This window comes from Lepisma saccharinum, chromosome 15 (assembly GCF_977018435.1).
Source record: "Lepisma saccharinum chromosome 15, izLepSacc3.1, whole genome shotgun sequence".
In the NCBI taxonomy this organism is placed as follows: Eukaryota; Metazoa; Arthropoda; class Insecta; order Zygentoma; family Lepismatidae; genus Lepisma; species Lepisma saccharinum.
In genome coordinates this window covers 58,516,688-58,535,171 of record NC_139243.1, presented here as the reverse complement: position 1 = coordinate 58,535,171, position 18,484 = coordinate 58,516,688, and the positions used below count along the sequence as shown (strand labels likewise).

At 37.3% G+C, this 18,484-nt stretch overlaps 1 protein-coding gene across 1 annotated transcript in view; it reads left to right on the top strand.

Moving 5' to 3' along the window:
* Positions 1-13,046, top strand: part of LOC145999270 (uncharacterized) — a 63,342-nt gene extending 50,296 nt beyond the window's left edge. The window contains exons 3-4 of the mRNA XM_083136207.1: positions 10,567-11,245; positions 12,885-13,046. Coding sequence (XP_082992333.1) covers positions 10,567-11,245; positions 12,885-13,046 — 841 coding nt within the window. The remainder of the gene's footprint in view (positions 1-10,566; positions 11,246-12,884) is intronic.
* Positions 13,047-18,484: the final 5,438 nt, after the last annotated feature.

The window sequence follows — 18,484 nt, the reverse complement described above, 5'->3', positions numbered from 1 at the left end:
CAAAGTATCTCACTACAACATGCGACAGAAATTGCATGGACTGCAACATCCAACAAAAATCGCATGCATAAACAAGAAGAGCTTTAGACTGCAAATATGCTGCTGGAATTTTATTACTCTTCTGGCTCACTTCACCTTATTTAATGTAGCAGTGCTTACGAAGGTTTTCTTTCATCATCCTGATATATTACTGGTTTAGCACAAGTTAACATACGTTTACAATGGCATTGCCCTATTCTTAGATATCAAGAAGAATCCAACCAAACGGGATATATACTGCTGGACAAAAAAAACGGACACCTTAATATTTAACATCTATTTTGCAATTACTTATGAATTACGCTCTCAGTTAAGTATTGAACAATTGAACATTCATGATTGAACATTTTCCATAGTTTTTCCGTTTATTATTTATTTATTTATTTATTTATTTACTCTTATTTACTTATTTGGAATACCTAGTAGGCTCAAAAACAATTTCATGAAATTTTGTTTTAAGTTATTGATTTTCGATTCCTGTTGATGTTATTTTGTTTAATGTCTAGAGAGCCATGAATTTTGGTTCATAGTAACCATAGTAACAGATATTATTGACATTGTCATTGCTGGTATTTTTCTTGCAAGTGTATTGTAAGTTTGCTAGCTTGAAAATGAGACGTGAAGAGGTAGTAAAAGCAGTAGTTCTTGGCAATGATGGTCGTAGTGTACACTATATTGCTAGGGTGCTAAATATGGCACAAAGTACTATCCATGAAGCTCTCAGATGGTATGATTCAACTGGTTCCTATGGTAGAAGACCGGGTTCTGGTCAGAAATGATGCACAACAGCACGGAAAGATCTTTTAACCCTTAGTACGCCGCGCGGTCTGACGAAAGTAAGCCCAGTGTCGCCGAGGCTTTGAGCGGGAAATTTGAATTCGTATACATAATGGAGAAAAATCGTAATAACTCTGGCACTATGGGACCAATCTACTTCGAATAACTTTTGTTTTGCAGGCAATACATCGGTGCATGCAACCATGTAAAATTTGGATGCCCCAACCGTAGGGGGGTTACGGGCGGGGGCTGCATCCCCCGAATTTCAATGAAAAAACATAAAAATGTGGACTTTGCCCCCTCTTCTCCAGCTACTTTGGGGAGAAAACCCGAACTTTTGCTTTTTTCCGTTTGTACTTGCATCTTGTGTAGCTACTGTGAATCTTTCTTCGATGTTGACTCGGCTCTTTGTGGAAATATGTCCGGAAGGAAAGGATTGTGCGTTAGGGAAATCGATGAGCTGATATATGATACGAACTGTTTTATGGTGAGGCCTTTCCTAACAGAGGAGGGAAGGGAGCCTTTGCAATCGTTTGTTTTGTCTATACTTCTGGATAGACGCACGCTTTAGACTCATGCTTCTGGCCTCTGGCTATCGTCAAGCTTCATTGCATTTCTAACAGAGAGGCGACAGAAAGCTGACACCTGCCAAACCTCATCCAATCCCCTCTCTCCTTGCCCCCCCCCCCCCCCCGCCACTACTTCAGCTGGATCACCAGAAAGAAGAATGTGTGCCTTATCAGTACTAAATCACAGCGTTGGAAGCTTGGAGGAAAACAGCATCGTAAATACCAAGCATTTATTGTGTATGTCAACTGAAGAGCGAACACGTGTTTGGGTGAGCCCAAACACGTAACATATTCCGAGAAAGGAGGGGGGGGATTTGAAATTTTCGAAACAAGATTGCAAAACAATTTCCCGAACGAACTGTCAGTGTTTCAACCTCAATATACAAATATAAGTGTGACAAACCCTCGATAATTGTATCTAGAGCTGTTTGTAACATATGTGTTACAGCGGCTACAAGGGACATACTTTTTTTTGTAACATATGTGTTACGGCGACGAACTAAGGGTTAATGCGTATCATAGTCTTAAGAGACCGTCGTACGACTTCAAATATTGTGGTATAGCGTTTGAGAAATGTTCATAGACCTGTGGTTTCTTCACGAACAGTTCGTAGAAATCTGAATGAAAGTGGTTTATCATCTCGGAGGCCGGCTACAGGTCCCAGGTTGTTAGCACGTCACCGGAAGCAATGACTGGAATTTGCTACAAAACACTTACATTGGAATGTGGAGCAGTGGGAAAAGGTTTTATTTTCCGATGAGTCAAAATTCAATCTACGTTCATCAGACTGGCGTGAACACGTGTATAGAAGACCTAATGAGTGTTATGCGCAATGTTGTTTCTTTGAAATATCACCCTTTGGAGGCGGTGGTGTCATGGTCTGGGAAGGTATCTCTTTACAAGGACGTACAGAGTTGGTTCTTGTAGAGAATGGGCCAATGGCAGCTTGCAGATAAATTACAGAATGTGTGGAAGATCATGTAGTACCATATGCACCATTCATAGGACCGGACTTTGTTTTTATGCATGACAATGCGCATCCTCACATTGCGAATATTGTCACGGAGTACTTGGACAAAGTTGCGATTACGCGATTATAATGGCCACCACAAAGTCCAGACCTAAATCCGATAGAGCACGTCTGGGATCAACTGAAACGACATATCAGAAACCGCGCAATAGTTCCACAAACAATTGAAGAGCTAAGACTTGCTATTCAAGAAGAATGGGAGCAATTGGACCAAGTAGTGATTACCAACCTTATTCGAAGTATGCCACGGTGGTTACAAGCTGTAATTGATGCCAGGGGAGGTAACACCCACTACTAGACAGCTTATATACCCCACCAGTACCAGTTAACAATATTAAAAAATATATTGTTAAGATTTCCTTTTCTCTTTTTTTTTTTTGGTAGTTTTCTGTAACTTTCATTTTTGTTCTAATTTATCTTATTAACAATAAATTTTAATTTGCCTTCTGTTGAATATATTCAGGTTTTCTTATTTCCAATAATTTCTGCAACCTTTAGTTAGCCTTCGAATCAGAATTTATGTGTTTACACAAAAAATGCAAGTGTCCCTTTTTTTTGTCCAGCAGTGTATATTGAATACTATCACGAAAAAGTGAAACATAAATCTGCATTGGTGAATGTTATACAAATTGACAGTGCATGCTCCCAACCTCAAATTTACTGCAACACTAGTATTGCAATCAAATTAACACCACAGGGGTGTAAGGGGTGCTGCTTCCACGTAGTGCACCCAAAAGTCAACCTCACTTCCACGTAGTGCACCCTGGACAAGAGACTAACGAGGCTCTGGCGACTGGCGCTATTGCCAGTATAATTTTGTGTGTGTTGTCCTGTTTTATGTCCTTGTGTGTGCTGAGTGCGCGTTTACAGCCTCAGCTTTTAACAAGTCAGAATATTTTAAGGTTTTAAAGTTTTTAGTTATGCAACGTTTGAGTTGTAATTTGTAATGGTAAGGGGCTGGACCCCGTATAATGTGACGGGAGCAAATTAGCCTAAGTGCTGACGCTCCCAAAATTTTAAATTCAAATTCAAAAATTCAAAAAATTAACACCACACTCTGTCCTGTCTGTTTAAACTCGTGAGAGATGGTCATTAATCTCTCACTGAGTAAGGTTAATGTCCAATATTATGAAATAAAATACTAATAATAAATATGTAAATATTTTAATATCATATTTACTCGAATCATTCAATCATAAAAGCAAATCACTTTCTTCAAGAATTGACTTTTCTCTGCCAGCCCTGCTAAATTTTCACTTTCCATCTACTGACTTATATGAGGGGTGGTCAGAAAGTAATTTCCGATTAGTAGGGACATTGATTTTTCGCAAACGCCAAAACCGTGAAAAAAGCAATTGCTGCGAAGTTATGTTTAGGAATGTCCATTGATGTCTGGACATATTTTTAGCGTTCAAAATATCGAAGTAATGCGAATTTGGCATAAAATGCGAATTGTTGGCGTTTTTAGCGATTTTTTTAAAAAAGAAATGCCCTATAACAACGAATAATTCCATGAAATCCAACATTCTTGTCTTTTCTAGGCCATGTTTGTGTACATAGAACATGCAAGTTTTCCAACATTTTACTATAGAGTTATACGTACATGGAATAATTCCGACAGCCACATTAAATCATGTATTTCCCACGATTTTTTCAACTTCTATCAAAACCATTTCCATCACTCATCAAAGTGGCAGGGTTCTAACAGGAGATCGAGAGATATCTACCATCACACGGGAGCCACATCTTCGTATTTGTCACACGAGATATGTTTTGAATTACCAAGCTAAGTGCGCACCATCGGCATTTGTCGAGCGAGTAAAAATGGAGCTCAGTCGTTAGGGCATCTGACTACTATGCGAGAGACCCGGGGTCGATCCCCTGCAGGAGAGAACCGGGATGTTTTCCACCTATTCAAACTGCTCCAGCACCTACCCAGTATCATATGAAGCTGGTACCTTGAGGAAACTTTTAGGGATAAAGGTAGCCAGGAGCATGGTGCTGATCATATCACCCCCACCTTCAGCCGTGATCAAGAAAGTGTGGGGCCTAACTCCACACCCCTATACCCCTTCATGGAAAAGTGCAGGGAAGTACTTTACTTAAACTTCCTCAAGAATCTGTTCCAACATATCAAACTGTCACGAAAATACATAGACCATGTGACCTGCAATTTAAAATAATAGTTTAGAAGCACAATGGAGTATTAAGTTTTGGTATATTTGGCAGATAAATGTTCTAAAACCAAAACGCGAATTTTCGGAAACGTAACACTAACAAGTCAAAAAAAGATAATGCCAATTTTTGGTGCCATAATATATCGATAACTGTCACGTGAGATTGATTGATTGTAATTTTTTTGGTGCGTCGCCACTTATGGTCATTCTGCACCCTTCAGTATATATGGGGAAAATTCCATTATCTAAAACCCGTCCTTAAAATTTAAAAGGGGGTATGGAAAATAACTTTCCCAAAATAACTTTCAAGATATGAAACTCTCACGAAGAGGCGTAGGCCATGCGACTTACAATTTGAAACAGTAGTTTTAAAACACCATGAAGGTATAATTTCAGATATTTGCCAGAAAATGCGCTAAAATGAAAATGTGAATTTTGGGAAAAATAACACCGTATATTAAAAAATAAAAAAATAAGAAAATACACCAATTTCAAAAAGAAAGTCAAAATATCAAGGTCCTTACCGATTAGGCATAAATAAAACAAGAATATCAGTTGTAGTTTATTGCATTCGTAACAGTGATTCCTAACCTAATTTTCGGCATAATCACCACCGTTGTTCTGGCATTTGTCGTAGCATGGCACTAAATTTTATATGCCCATGGTATATGTGTGACAGCAAAGACTGCAACTATATCTACCGCAGCGTAGCTGTCAAATCCTTGCCCTGCCAGAAACCTCTTCAGTTAAACAAAGAGATGAAAGTCGGTACATTCAAGGCCAGGGCTGTACAGGGAGTGGTCCAAGATCTCTCACCTGAAGTGATGCAAAGGGCCCGTGTGTACTCACCTGTATGGGGTTGTGCACATTCGATTGGCCTTCCGTGAATTGTCTGCACCATCGTGTGACCATACTATCACTCACGACGTCTGGTCTGCACACCACACGATTGCTGGTGGCTCTGTGGCAAATTCTGAGCATGCAATGTAGGCTACATCGCAGTCGGTGGGAGACTGTATGAGAGCTGCAATTTTTAACCTAGAACTGTCCTAAAACGGCTGCATTGCAACTGTACCAGATTACAGCTACATGCCACTTCTTCCTGCCTGCATGTGTGTGTCTCGCTCTCCGACCATTATTATTAGAGTGTTCCTGTTTTAATGTGTGGTTAGCTAAATCAGGTACCTATACAATGCAATTCTATAAATTCCTTGTGTTATATTTCTAATACCTATATACCCTTTTCATCAGCATTAATGGTATAACTGCTTTTTGCCAGTTTCACAGTACTTCATTTGGATATACTGTACTGAAGCAGAAATCCCATTGATAATGTAAGGAAATATGACACTTTATTTTGTTCGATTCAGTTGTTTCACTCATATGCAAGAGTTAAGTTGTTTGCTTTACAGAGAAGAGAGAAGTAGCTTTATGCATTGAAAAATGAGTCCGCACTCACGGTTCTTGCAAGCAGAGGGTTCCAAATCTCAGTGGACACTGGAAATATCAACATATTATACCGAGAATGTATAAGGAGACTGATAAATTACAAATTGTATATCTTAAACAATCACTCTTCTCTCTTATCTAATTTAGTCGTAACTTTAAAAATAATCAAGTATTTTATTTTAAACTTACTGTGTATGACAAAATTCCGTAATCTTTCCCTAGCTTGTGAATTGTAATAATTTTCCAAATTCACTATTTTGCAGTTTGAATTTAAATCATAGAGAATAAAGAAATTAAGTCAATTTCATAGAAGATAATATTGGTACTTAACAAAACCATATGTGGATCTCTATGAGTTTATTATTTCCATTTGCAAAAACATCAATTTAGTTTAGCTTGTAATTGTCAGGGAAAAATGTAAATTTTGTCCTGGAAAACCTGGAAAAGTCAGGGAATTTCATTTCTGCTTGTTTGTAGCCACCCTGAAGTTGCATTTTCTCTACTTACATTCATTACGTCCAAATTTTATCCTAATGGATAATCTCGGAACGCAAAATGTTTTAATTGACTCGAATTCAGAATGACTAATATATACTTGACCTACATTTTTTAAATGCAAAGTCTGGCTGACGAAAATGTTCCTCAACACGAAATGAAAATGCAATTTTAATTAGATACACTAAAAATGCTGACCAAAGCAGACTTTATTATATATTATGAATAACACTGCACATGTAATCCTCTAACAGGATTTTCTTCGGAATAAGATTCGCGAGGGCTTAATAGAACTAAGTATCATTCACTACAAACAATAGCTATAAACATGAGATAAACCAGAAAAGAGGGGTTAGTATTCACCATAAGAGAAGTGCAGCAGGTAAAACAAAATACATATGTAAGGAAGAGATGTGTAAGTGTAAGTTTCTATGTGAAAATTGATTGAGTAGTAGCACTAGATGCTTTTACGTCAGGGGTCCCAGGTTCGAATACTGGCCTGCTCATTGGTGTTATTTTTGAATCTTCTATTTATCATATGTTCACTCATCTTCATCGTCGCAATTTTAAAAAAAACTGGCAGAAAAGCGACGCTAATGTTATGTTAATATGTCAAACCTGTAGCAAGCATACAGCAAAGTTGTGTGAAGGATTGACTATAAGCTTCTATCACATTTAATCTAAGCTCACACAAAGATAGTGACTGAGCGAACCAGAGCAATGCAAAGCTAAGAAAGCACTTAATCATTGAGAGTAGCAATGAATTTCAAGGCTGCAAATTTCTGCAAATGTCAGAGTTTGAACTCTGAAATAATAATTCTTATATGACGAATAGTATCATGTTGTAAGCCAGTGGGGATTTCAGGTGCTTTGCGTATTGTTGCTTTTCGAAATCATTTTTGTTGTTACCATTCTTGATATACTCTTTAAAATATTCTTCATTTTACAAGAAGTTCTTAATTAGTTTCGGTTTTTGTTTCAAGTCCATTTTATGCACAGATAGGCTAATCGGTATAAAGTGGGATCCAAACCTTTATATGTCTCCACCGGGTATGGAACTCAGGCCCCCTTGATTACACGGCTTGACGTTATTACTACGCCATCCTGAAGACCCTCCGCAGTGGGTTACATGTGCATGGATTAACGTAAATTCATTTTAAACATATTTTGGACACTAAATAAAGTTCATTATCACCACAGATTGGAAATTAGTTTTTTTGCGAAAAATACGAGGAATACCTATCGTTCTTCTCTTGTTACTATTCATTAGAAAATAAGAATTATTTCATTTCACTCTCACGATCTATCGTTGCTGTTTGTTGATTGACGAAACAACAATGCTTCAAGCTCAAAAGCGGACACCGAAACTTAGATTTTTGTTATTTCATGCCATTGTTCTACCAGTTTCCGTTAATTGCGATGATAAAGATTAAAGATGTGATAGGTGGAGGCAGGATGAAGACCAGGTTCAAAACCCAGCTATTCGACTTTGAAGCGCATTACGCTAACCAATTTGTCATGGGGTTGGTTTTCAGTTCATCGAATCACTCTATTCGTCATTCAAATTCCAGAAGTAACAAAGCAACGTAAAATAACGAAAACAGAAAACAGGAACATATCTACTTATCATCACCCAGCAAATCGACACACTAACCTCTTCTGGCATTCGTTTTGCAGAATGGCCTTGAGGATTAAAGATCGCCATCTTCCTGGTTCAGCTCGAGACAATTCAGGTGCCTTATCAAAGCTGTCCTGAAGCATACAGGGTTTCTAACCCACTTCGCCGTGAGGTCTATTATTACCTTTGCCGTTGTTTGTACACATGATCATATTGCAGCAGATTACATAATTCAACATATGTACTGTTCATACATAATTCAACATATGTCACTGTTCGGCATATTAAGAACAATTTTTAGAGAACACAGAGGCAGTAAACCCCACCAAGCAACTCAACTCATTTACTTCTTCCTAGCCTAAAGTTGAGTATCACCATACCAAAAGGTGGCAAGATTCCAAGGTTTTTTGGTTTCAGTATTTACGTTCAGTAATAAGTCTTGAGTCTGGCCTCTCCAATTTTGACTGCCCAAGCTAAAGCTCTCATTTTCTATCGCACCTGCACTGGTCTATAAATCTCGGTTCATCCTTTCATCAAATGCAGCACACTTTTCATTTTTATGAGCTTTTATATACATAATTTATTTGTATCTCAATAATATAAAAGTTAGAGTAGACAGCATTTCATTTTTTCCTGTCACTATTTGTGCTTTGTACTGCACCAGTATTGAGCAAATATATTAGCAGTAATCAGAAGGCTACACTTTAAAGTAGCTTCTCTACAGCTACAGCTAATCTTCCAAAAATGTAACTTTGTTACAGCTACATCTATGTTTACCAAAAATACACTTCCTTCTATGTGATAATGGCCGCTTTACTACTTCTGCATAAGAAATAAACCAACCATATGGATATTCAAAATAATTGCTTAGCACTTGTACTTACTAGAAAGTAGGTTCCATTATTATTAACATGAGACTCTCAGTGGCAATAGATACCAAATCGAAATATTAATGTACATTGATAATATCTTCCAAAATGATATAATTTGGACTTTTTTATCCAATAAAAATTGCGTTGAAGGCAGTTGTTTTTTCCTCCTTCAACCTGTGGTGCAACAGCCCGTAAGGTTCAGGGTCTACCTAATGACTGCCTGTCTCTCTCCCATATGCCTCAGCAGAGGTGGTCAGCACAACAAACCCCCAGTCGTTGTTGTAGGTATCCATGACTGGTTTATGCTACTTATTCACAGCTCCCCAATTTTCCCACGATGGTGAGTGGCCATGGTCCCATGCTGTGGTCGAAATCCCATGAGAAAAGTTGTTACAGTTACCCAGGATACTTGTACCTGTAAATATGTAGAGAATATTTTTGGAAACAATTGGTAATTTCTGTGGCATTCACCTTTACAAGCATTGTAGGCCTCCCCAATGGCACAGTGGTAGCATCGTTGCCTTGTAATCAAGGGGTCCGGTGGAGGCACATAGTGGTTCATATCCCACTTTAAACTGTAGGTTTAGTCCCAGTGAGCCTTACTGTGCATAAAGTAGACTTAAAACATCATATCAAAAAAAAAAAAAAAAAAATTGGAAGCATTGTAAAAAAGAGAAAGTTGAAAGGTAACATGTATTTGTGCCTAATAAATTTTATTGGAGTGGACATAGTGTGGCTGAAAATTTCAGCTGAATACAACACCTAAATCATTTTCTGAATTACTTGAGCCATCACCCAATTACGACTACTGTGAATGTTTTACTTTTGCAAATATACAGCTTCCAGAGATTGGTCTGCAGCCTGCAAGAGACTTACAAGTGAGTTCATTTTAGACCAGGGGTCTACCTTGAGCACTGAGAGAGGGATGAGACCTAGATGGAGTTCAGAGACTGAGGGCATGTGAGGATGGACGTTGACCTTGAGCTTTGACACTGTGCAGTGGCAGCCTTAAGTCAAATGGAGGTCACAAGTAGATATGGTTGTAGTAACTCTTTTTTACCCCGCAACAGAAAGAAGAAAAGGAAGATTGAATGAATGTAACTATGCGAGACAATGACAACATATTGTCACACTATTGATATGTACCAAGCTTTATGGCCAACCTAATGAAAATTAAAGCAAAGATATGAATATTTTTTGACTAAGTAGTAGAAAAAAATATTATGTATTTATTCTTGCAGGAGTAATATACATTAAATTAGGCACACATAGATGTACTACATAGAACTTTAAGTGAAGGCTCATTCAAAGTCAAGCTGGCTCAGTAGCTCAGTCATAGAGCAATGGCATCGAATGCCAGAGACCTGGGTCCGAATCCTGGTCCAGCCTTCATTTTTTTGCTGAAAGTTCTACACAATAATATATACGTCACCTTCAACAGTCTATTCTACTCTCCTTTCTTTCCATTGATTTATACATGTTAGTCTTTCTCATTATTTACTCAGAAAGTGAAACTACATTTGTATCATATTTTTTTCAGCTACAGGATCAAGAACAATGTGGAAGAACAAGTACAAGATGTCCCAAGGTCAGTTCCACATTTGCCAGTGTCCGCAGGAAACTTGAGAAAACAAGAGCAGCCAAAAGAAATTGCAGAATGTATTAGTACAGTTGAAAAATTAGAAGCTGAAACTGCAACAAAAACCCTTGCAAGCAAGGCACATGTTGAGGGTTCCAAGCCTAATAACAGGAGAAAGCAATGTATAGCCCCCATTTCCAACAACACTTTCCCTGACAAAGGTGATTTTATAACCCATGAACCACAGATGTTTTTTAAGGATTCAGTTTCCAAGAAAACTGTTGTCCATGAAGCTGAGCATAATACATTTATGAGTGTTCCCACACAAGAGAGACATTTTAGTTGTTCAATTTGCAACAAGTATTTTGCCCGTAAGTTTCATCTTAATGAGCATGTCAAGGTTCACACTGGAGAGAAGCCTTTCAATTGTTCAATTTGCAATAAATATTTTGCCCGTAAAGGAGTTCTTAGTGTACATATGACTGTTCACACGAAAGAGAAGCCTTTCAAATGTTCAATTTGCAATAAAAAATTTGCCCATAAAGGAAATCTTAGTATACATATGAATGTTCACACTAAAGAGAAGCTTTTCAATTGTTCAATTTGCAATAAATATTTTGCATGTAAAGGAGTTCTTAGTGTACATATGAATGTTCACACTATAGAGAAGCCTTTCAATTGTTCAATTTGCAATAAAAAGTTTGCCCGTAGAGAACATCTTAGTATACATATGAATGTTCACACTAAAGAGAAGCTTTTCAATTGTTCAATTTGCAATAAAAAGTTTGCCCGTAGAGAACATCTTAGTATACATATGAATGTTCACACTAAAGAGAAGCCTTTCAATTGTTCAATTTGCAATAAATATTTTGCCCATAAAGGAAATCTTAGTGTACATATGGCTGTTCACACGAAAGAGAAGCCTTTCAAATGTTCAATTTGCAATAAAAATTTTGCCCGTAAAGGAATTCTTAGTGTACATATGAATGTTCACACTAAAGAGAAGCCTTTCAATTGTTCAATTTGCAATAAAAATTTTGCCCGTAAAGGAGATCTTAGTGTACATATGACTGGTCACATGAAAGAGAAGCCTTTCAAATGTTCAATTTGCAACAAAGATTTTGCCTGTAAAGTTCATCTTAATAAGCATGTGAGACGTCATACTGGAGAGAAGCCTTTCAATTGTTCAATATGCAACAAAAGTTTTGCCCTTAAAGGTTATCTTAATAAGCATGTGAGGGGGTCACACTGGACAGAAGCCTTTCAATTGTTCAATTGACAACAAAGATTTTGCTCGTAAAGAACATCTTAGGGACCATGTGAAGGTTCACAATAAAGAGAGGCCCTTCTAATTGTTCAATTTCCAATAAATATTTTGCCCCTAAAAGAGACCTTAGTGTACATATGAGTGTTCACTCAAAAGAGAAGCCTTTAATTGTTCAATTTACAACAAAGGTTTTTCTCCTAAAAGCCGACTTAATGTGCATGTGAGCATTCACAGTACGAAGAAACTTTTCCTATTCAATTTGCTAAGATGTTTTGTCTGGAGGTGTACACTTAATGTACACATGAAGCTTCACAGTCAAGAGTAATATTTCAAATGTTTAATTTGCAACAAATGTTTTGGGAATAAAAGACGTCTTAATTCGCATATGTGCATTCATGCTAGAGAGAAGCTTTTCAATTGTTCAATTTGTAACAAATGTTTTGGCCTGAATGATAAGTTTAATAGAGACATACGAGGACGTTTCATCTCAAAGAGAAACTGTATTTATGACAAGATTTTCCTGTAAAGATAACTTCATGGTACATATGGGGACACACTTGAAACAAAATCTACTAATTGTTTAATTTGAATCAAATATTTTGTCTGCAAACATAAAGTTATTATGCATGTGAGGAGATTACACACCTAACAGAATTCATTAAGGAAGTTTTGCAAACATCGGTATTTCTAAATGGATTTTTAAATAGAAATTTCTTGACTCTGTGCACATCTCACATGCTTCAGGATTTTGACATCTGCATTTCAGAATCAATTGTCTGCACATCAGGAGGAACGTCTCTATATCCAGCAGGGATCTCATCCATGCTTTCAAACATGCCACCAGTAGTTGAAAGATAATACCGATATTTGATTTTTAACTGACAAACCAATTTTTATGCTTATTCTTCATCCAAGGTACAAAACAGAGATGGAAGCTGTCATAACAGGCTCTTTAACCTGTACAGTGGGAATCATTTGTATTCCCAGACAGCGGGGAAGTTTTTCCTTGCAGACAGGTAGGACGCTGTCGCTGGGTACGAGCCAAGTGGTGTCTGCAATGAACAGCCTCTCCCCACCCCCACCTGGTGCACTTCTAATTGCAGGCAAGCTGCAAAACCAGTTTTTGCATGCTCACAACACTCCTCTAACAGCATTCTCCAAAGGAAATATATAGGGAGTAATTCATTCGTAAGTGTTTCGAGACGAGTGAAGTATTTATTAATTTTAAAGCACATGTGATTATTTTTTTTAAAAAAAATATATATACAATAATAAATCATCACCACAGTGCGCAATGTCAGGTCAAGATGATAACTCATCTGCCAGTAGACCAAACAGGTGTTCGTTCTTGAGTTTGAATCTTCTGAAAATGATCCTTTATATTCAATATCATCAATTTGTTTTTATGTTTAGAAAGGAAGGTTACAGATTGCACGACACAGTAATTTACACAATTACCTTCCATGTAGGAGGAGGGAAGGGGCGGCAACTTGAAAAGCGCTTGTTAATTACCATTATTGTCCCAAGTATTTTATTATCAATAGTATTAACACAAAGCTAAGAAAGTATACATTAAGCATATGCACGTAATATAACTCATCAAATTTGCTAAATGCAAAATTTTGAGCTATTAACTCATCAACATGATTCGTTAAAAGTTCGATTCTCACTGGACGACTATTTTTACGTATAAATTTTAATGCAGTTAACTATTTTCCAAGCGTGTGACAGAAATGAAAATGAATTATTGAAAACTGATCTGAAAATGTCCTCTCCCACGTATAGACAGATTACAGACAGATCAAGTGCTTGTTGCATTCAGACTTTGTAAAATTACTTCGTAAAAGAAAGCCAGTTGTAGTATTTTGCCCAAAATGTGACTAAGACAGTTACTTTTTATGGAGTGTAACTGATTTGCATTTGATTTACCATTACTTTAAAGAGTAACGATGTTATTTGCATATAAGCTAAACCTCGTAGAACATGTAACATGCTTGAACTGAAGACAGCCTTTCCTCGTCTTTATCCTCAAAAGTGAACATTCATTTTCAAAAATTATAATAAACTCACATGAAAATAGACACGAAATTGATAGTGAACCTGAAAAACCACATCATCCAAAATAACCCACATTGCAAATGTATACACATGACTATTAACTTAAAAAAAAAAAAAAAAACTTTGAGTAAATCAATTGAACTTCTTACCATGGGCGTAGCCAGAATTTTTTTTGTGACTGAGAGGGAAGGGGGGAGGGCTGAGGCCATCTATAGTCGAAATAATATAGAATTGAATTGTTTTATTGAATTGTTGTTTAAAGTCCACAGACCCCTCCCGACGCCCATGTTCCTTACCCGAAAATGTAACCTGAGGCACAGTTTATCATTTCACAAAGTAACTACTTTCGTTACTTTAAAATCCTGACTGAATTTGCTTTGCTGGGAGCAAATTTCTGCCAACAAACCTTCACACACATAGCTATAAATTTTGGTCAGTTTGGACATTTTCAAACACTGCCTAGGTTAGATTCCTGGGGAGCTTAGAGACAGAGACTCACAAGAGGGTTTAAAATATGGAATAAATATAGTGCATAATTTAGATGGGGCGCGTGATGCTAAGATGACGTCACCAATTGTGTGTCCATGATCACTGCAACAAATGTAGATCCTTTTAGCTGGAATTGTTATAGAAGTTGGAAACTCCGAAGGATGGTTAGCTATTGGCACACTTTAAAGTCTAACTAACAGAATTTTGGAAAATACACTTCACATGTTTGATGCACAGAATATATATATATATATATATATATATATATATATATATATATATATATATATATATATATATATATATATATATATTTGTCAATGAATTTCTTTGCCATGTGTTATGAAGAAGCAAGCAGTTTGATCATGACCGAGAAATATTCATTGACATACCTTTCTACGCTGTTGGTATCCAAGTGCCCGTGAAACACTGTAATGAGTGCATTAGTTTAGAGCAGGATTACATGATAAATAAAAGTATTTTCTATACATCCAAATGTGTTCCCTTATTCTGAAAAAACAAAACTCCCGGTTTAACTTGAATGCCTCTCCTAGCTCATAATATAATTTATTTAAAGAAATGTAGAGAAGATAGAGTGCAACATGTTCTTGTCATTTACGTATTATTATTCTAATAAATAAAATTTATGACACAAACTTTTTATGCTTTCTGCACTAATAAGCTAACCAGATTTCGGTTTGCAATAATCAATCATGTTTCTACCATCAATCACAATCTATAATGTCATTAAGGACATATTGAACTAGTCTCTGGTTCAAACTATGGGCGGGTTTGAATCGGATATATTTTGAGCCTTGGCAACACTGATTGAAGTTAGGCGCGATTTAACGTTTGCACGGAATCGTCTGGCATTTTTGACCATAACGTACTTCAAATGTTTTGTCAATAGCTTCATTTGTGTTGTTTATGTTGCCTAACTCTTGAACATTTTCGTGCGATGATTTTTTACGATTTTCGACGTGGATTATCAAGACAAGAGTGCATCGATCAACTTACTTCCACATTTGGCGATGAAGCCCCATCCTTTGCCACTGTGAAATGCTGGTATAACGAATTTAATCGTGGCCGCCATTCGCTCACCAACGAGATTCGCGAAGGTCGTCCGAAATCAGTTGTTGTTCAAGAAAACATTGATGCTGTGCTAAACCTAATACTGCAAGATCTTCATATGACATACTGTGAGATTGAGGCAACCATAGGCATTAGTTCCACCAGCAGATATAAAATATTACATGATCATTTAGCTGTGAGAAAGGTATGTTCTTGTTGGATCCCTCACAATTTGACAAAAACTCAAAAAGACGCTCGCGTCAATTGGTACAAACAAATGCTCAATAAATACAATCGTGGTGCTTCAAAAGACGTATATAAGATTGTAACAGGTGACGAATCATGGATATATGCATATGAGCCGGAACGTAAACAGCAGTCGACTGTATGGGTGTTTCAAGATGAACCCAATCCAACAAAAATTGTTCGCGCTCGAAGCACATCGAAACAAATGGTCGCCTGTTTTTTCGGGAAAACTGGTAATGTGGCAACTGTGCCTTTAGAGGAATGTAGAACGGTTAACTCTGAATGGTACACAACAATTTGTTTGCCAGAGGTCTTCGGTCAAATGCGGAAAATAAACAAACGCCGTCAGATCATTCTTCATCAAGACAATGCCAGCTGTCACACATCTCGTCTAACAACCGACTTTATGAACAGTCAAAAAATCGAATTGATGGGTCATCCGCCGTACAGTCCTGATTTGACACCCAATGACTTCTTCTTGTTCCCGAATGTCAAGAATAAATTGCGTGGACAACGATTTTCGTCGGCGGAAGACGCCGTTGATGCGTTGAAAAACCATATAATGGAGGTGTCTCAAGAAGATTGGAAAAACTGCTTTGACAAATGGTTCGAACGAATTCAAAAGTGTATTGACCATAAAGGAGAATACTTCGAAAAACAATAAAGCAGTTTTCAATGCCAAATTCCTGTTTTTTTCATTGTTAGCCTCAAAATATAAATAGTGAACCTCGTATAATTGTGACCAAGTGAAAAGTGTCTTTGGTATCATCTCCCATTTTTGCCTTATCAATTCTGTATTCCTGTCATCATATCAAAGTATAAATTTCCAAAGTTAGTGGAAAATGAAAAGTAAGGAATGCCAGGGAAAGAGCCTACCCTGTTGATTGATTTATTGAGTTGGTGTTTAAAGTAAACTTTATGCACAGTAGGGCTAATCGGGACTGGACCTACAGTTTAAAGTGGGATCCAAACTATGTGCCTCCACAGGGAATTGAACCCAGGACCCCTTGATTACAAGCCAACGATGCTACAACTGCAACATCGGGAGGCCTAAAAGGCAATAAAAGTAAAGTTCGCAGTCCATGAATTCAGAACAAAGAATTAATAAAAATCATGTAATATTAAATGGCATTTAGAAGAGTGATAACGTGTTTGTGGAGGGGTCGGTGCTTCCCCGAGACGTAATCCATTTCTCTCTCAAAACATTGAAATAAATTACCATGACTTCTGTAAAGTTAATATGAATACGTGCGTGTAATTTTACTCTAATCGTGGATTGGAATTACAGATTAAAGTGGGATCTGAACCACTACGTGTCTCCACAAGGTATTGAACCCGAGATGACGATGTTACCACTATGCCATCGGGGAGGCCTTGCACATGTATTGATTAGGAATTACAATGACAAACTATCAAGCGATTTTAAACTAACAACATGCCATTCCTCGTGGCTGAGAGGTTAGCACATTGCGCTATGGTGGCAGGGTTCCCAGGTTCGAATCCTGGCCTGGATGTTTGTGAGTGTTCATTCATCAATTTCATCTAATCATCACTCACCCCATTTTTGAAAATTAGCGAAAATTGGCAAAAAAAGCGAAGTAAATTATAGAAAATCAATAAATAATTAACTTACAACATAACTGGTTTGAAATTACATCTTTACAAATTAGGCAAGACGGCACATATAAATAAGTTTTTATTGAGGTTTGTATGTGCAGAAACATATGCAATTATCATCATTTGATGTACAGAGTAAACATCTTTAAAATATAGTTACTGGAAACAAATTGTGTCCCCTCCCTCCCCCGAACAGTCAAATCCTCATGTGTAGCTTTGGGCCTATAGCAAGAGCAGTGCAGTCTACATATTAAAACGTCAAAGAGCAGTCTACATATTAAAACGTCAATACACCCCACCCTTTGCTCCTTAGGAAAGACACTGATTATAGAAAGCAATGAATGTATAATATTATGTTACAGATCATGCCAAAAGATCTGTTTAGCCTTCATGTATACAAATTATTTGCATTTATCTAGTCATGTGCACAAGCAATTAGAACGAGTGATAAAAATTCAAGTCCAACCAGTGACTTGTTTAATTTTTTTAGGCAGTCAGTCGTTTTTCGTTTTCTACAACGTGTATTTCAGAGTAGGCTATGCAAACGAAACTTGATGTGTGTTTGTGCTTCTGGGAACATTATTACCTCAGTGTAGATGCGGAAGATTTTGACAGTAGCCATAAGTTGAACATATTTTAAGAGTTTGAATAATATTTTTATCCTTGTATTCAACACACTGCACAGATTGCAATAAAAAAAGAAGAAGAAGGAATATTTGCAAGTTTTCAGATATCTTTCTTTACTTTTAGGTCAAATCTGTGCTAATAAAAATCACACTTCTCAAAATTGAATTGAATAGGGAGAAAGGGAGAATTCAAACTGAGAAATTTTATCACCATTATTCCCATGTAAGCGTATATAGAGTGAGATGGTAAAAAGGTAAAGGTAAAGTGCTCCCCTGTACTTAGCACCATGCCATGAAGGCGTGTAGGGGGTGTGGGGGTAACGCCCCACACTTTCTTGATCCGGTTGTGAGTGGGGGTGATGTGATCAGCATCATGCCCCTGACCGCCTTTACCCCCCAGGGTTTTCCCCAGGTACCCATGTTATTCGATGCTGGGTGGGTGCCGGGGCCACTTCCAACGTTAGAAAAGTTCCCGGATTTGAACCAGCCAGGGATCGAACCCGGG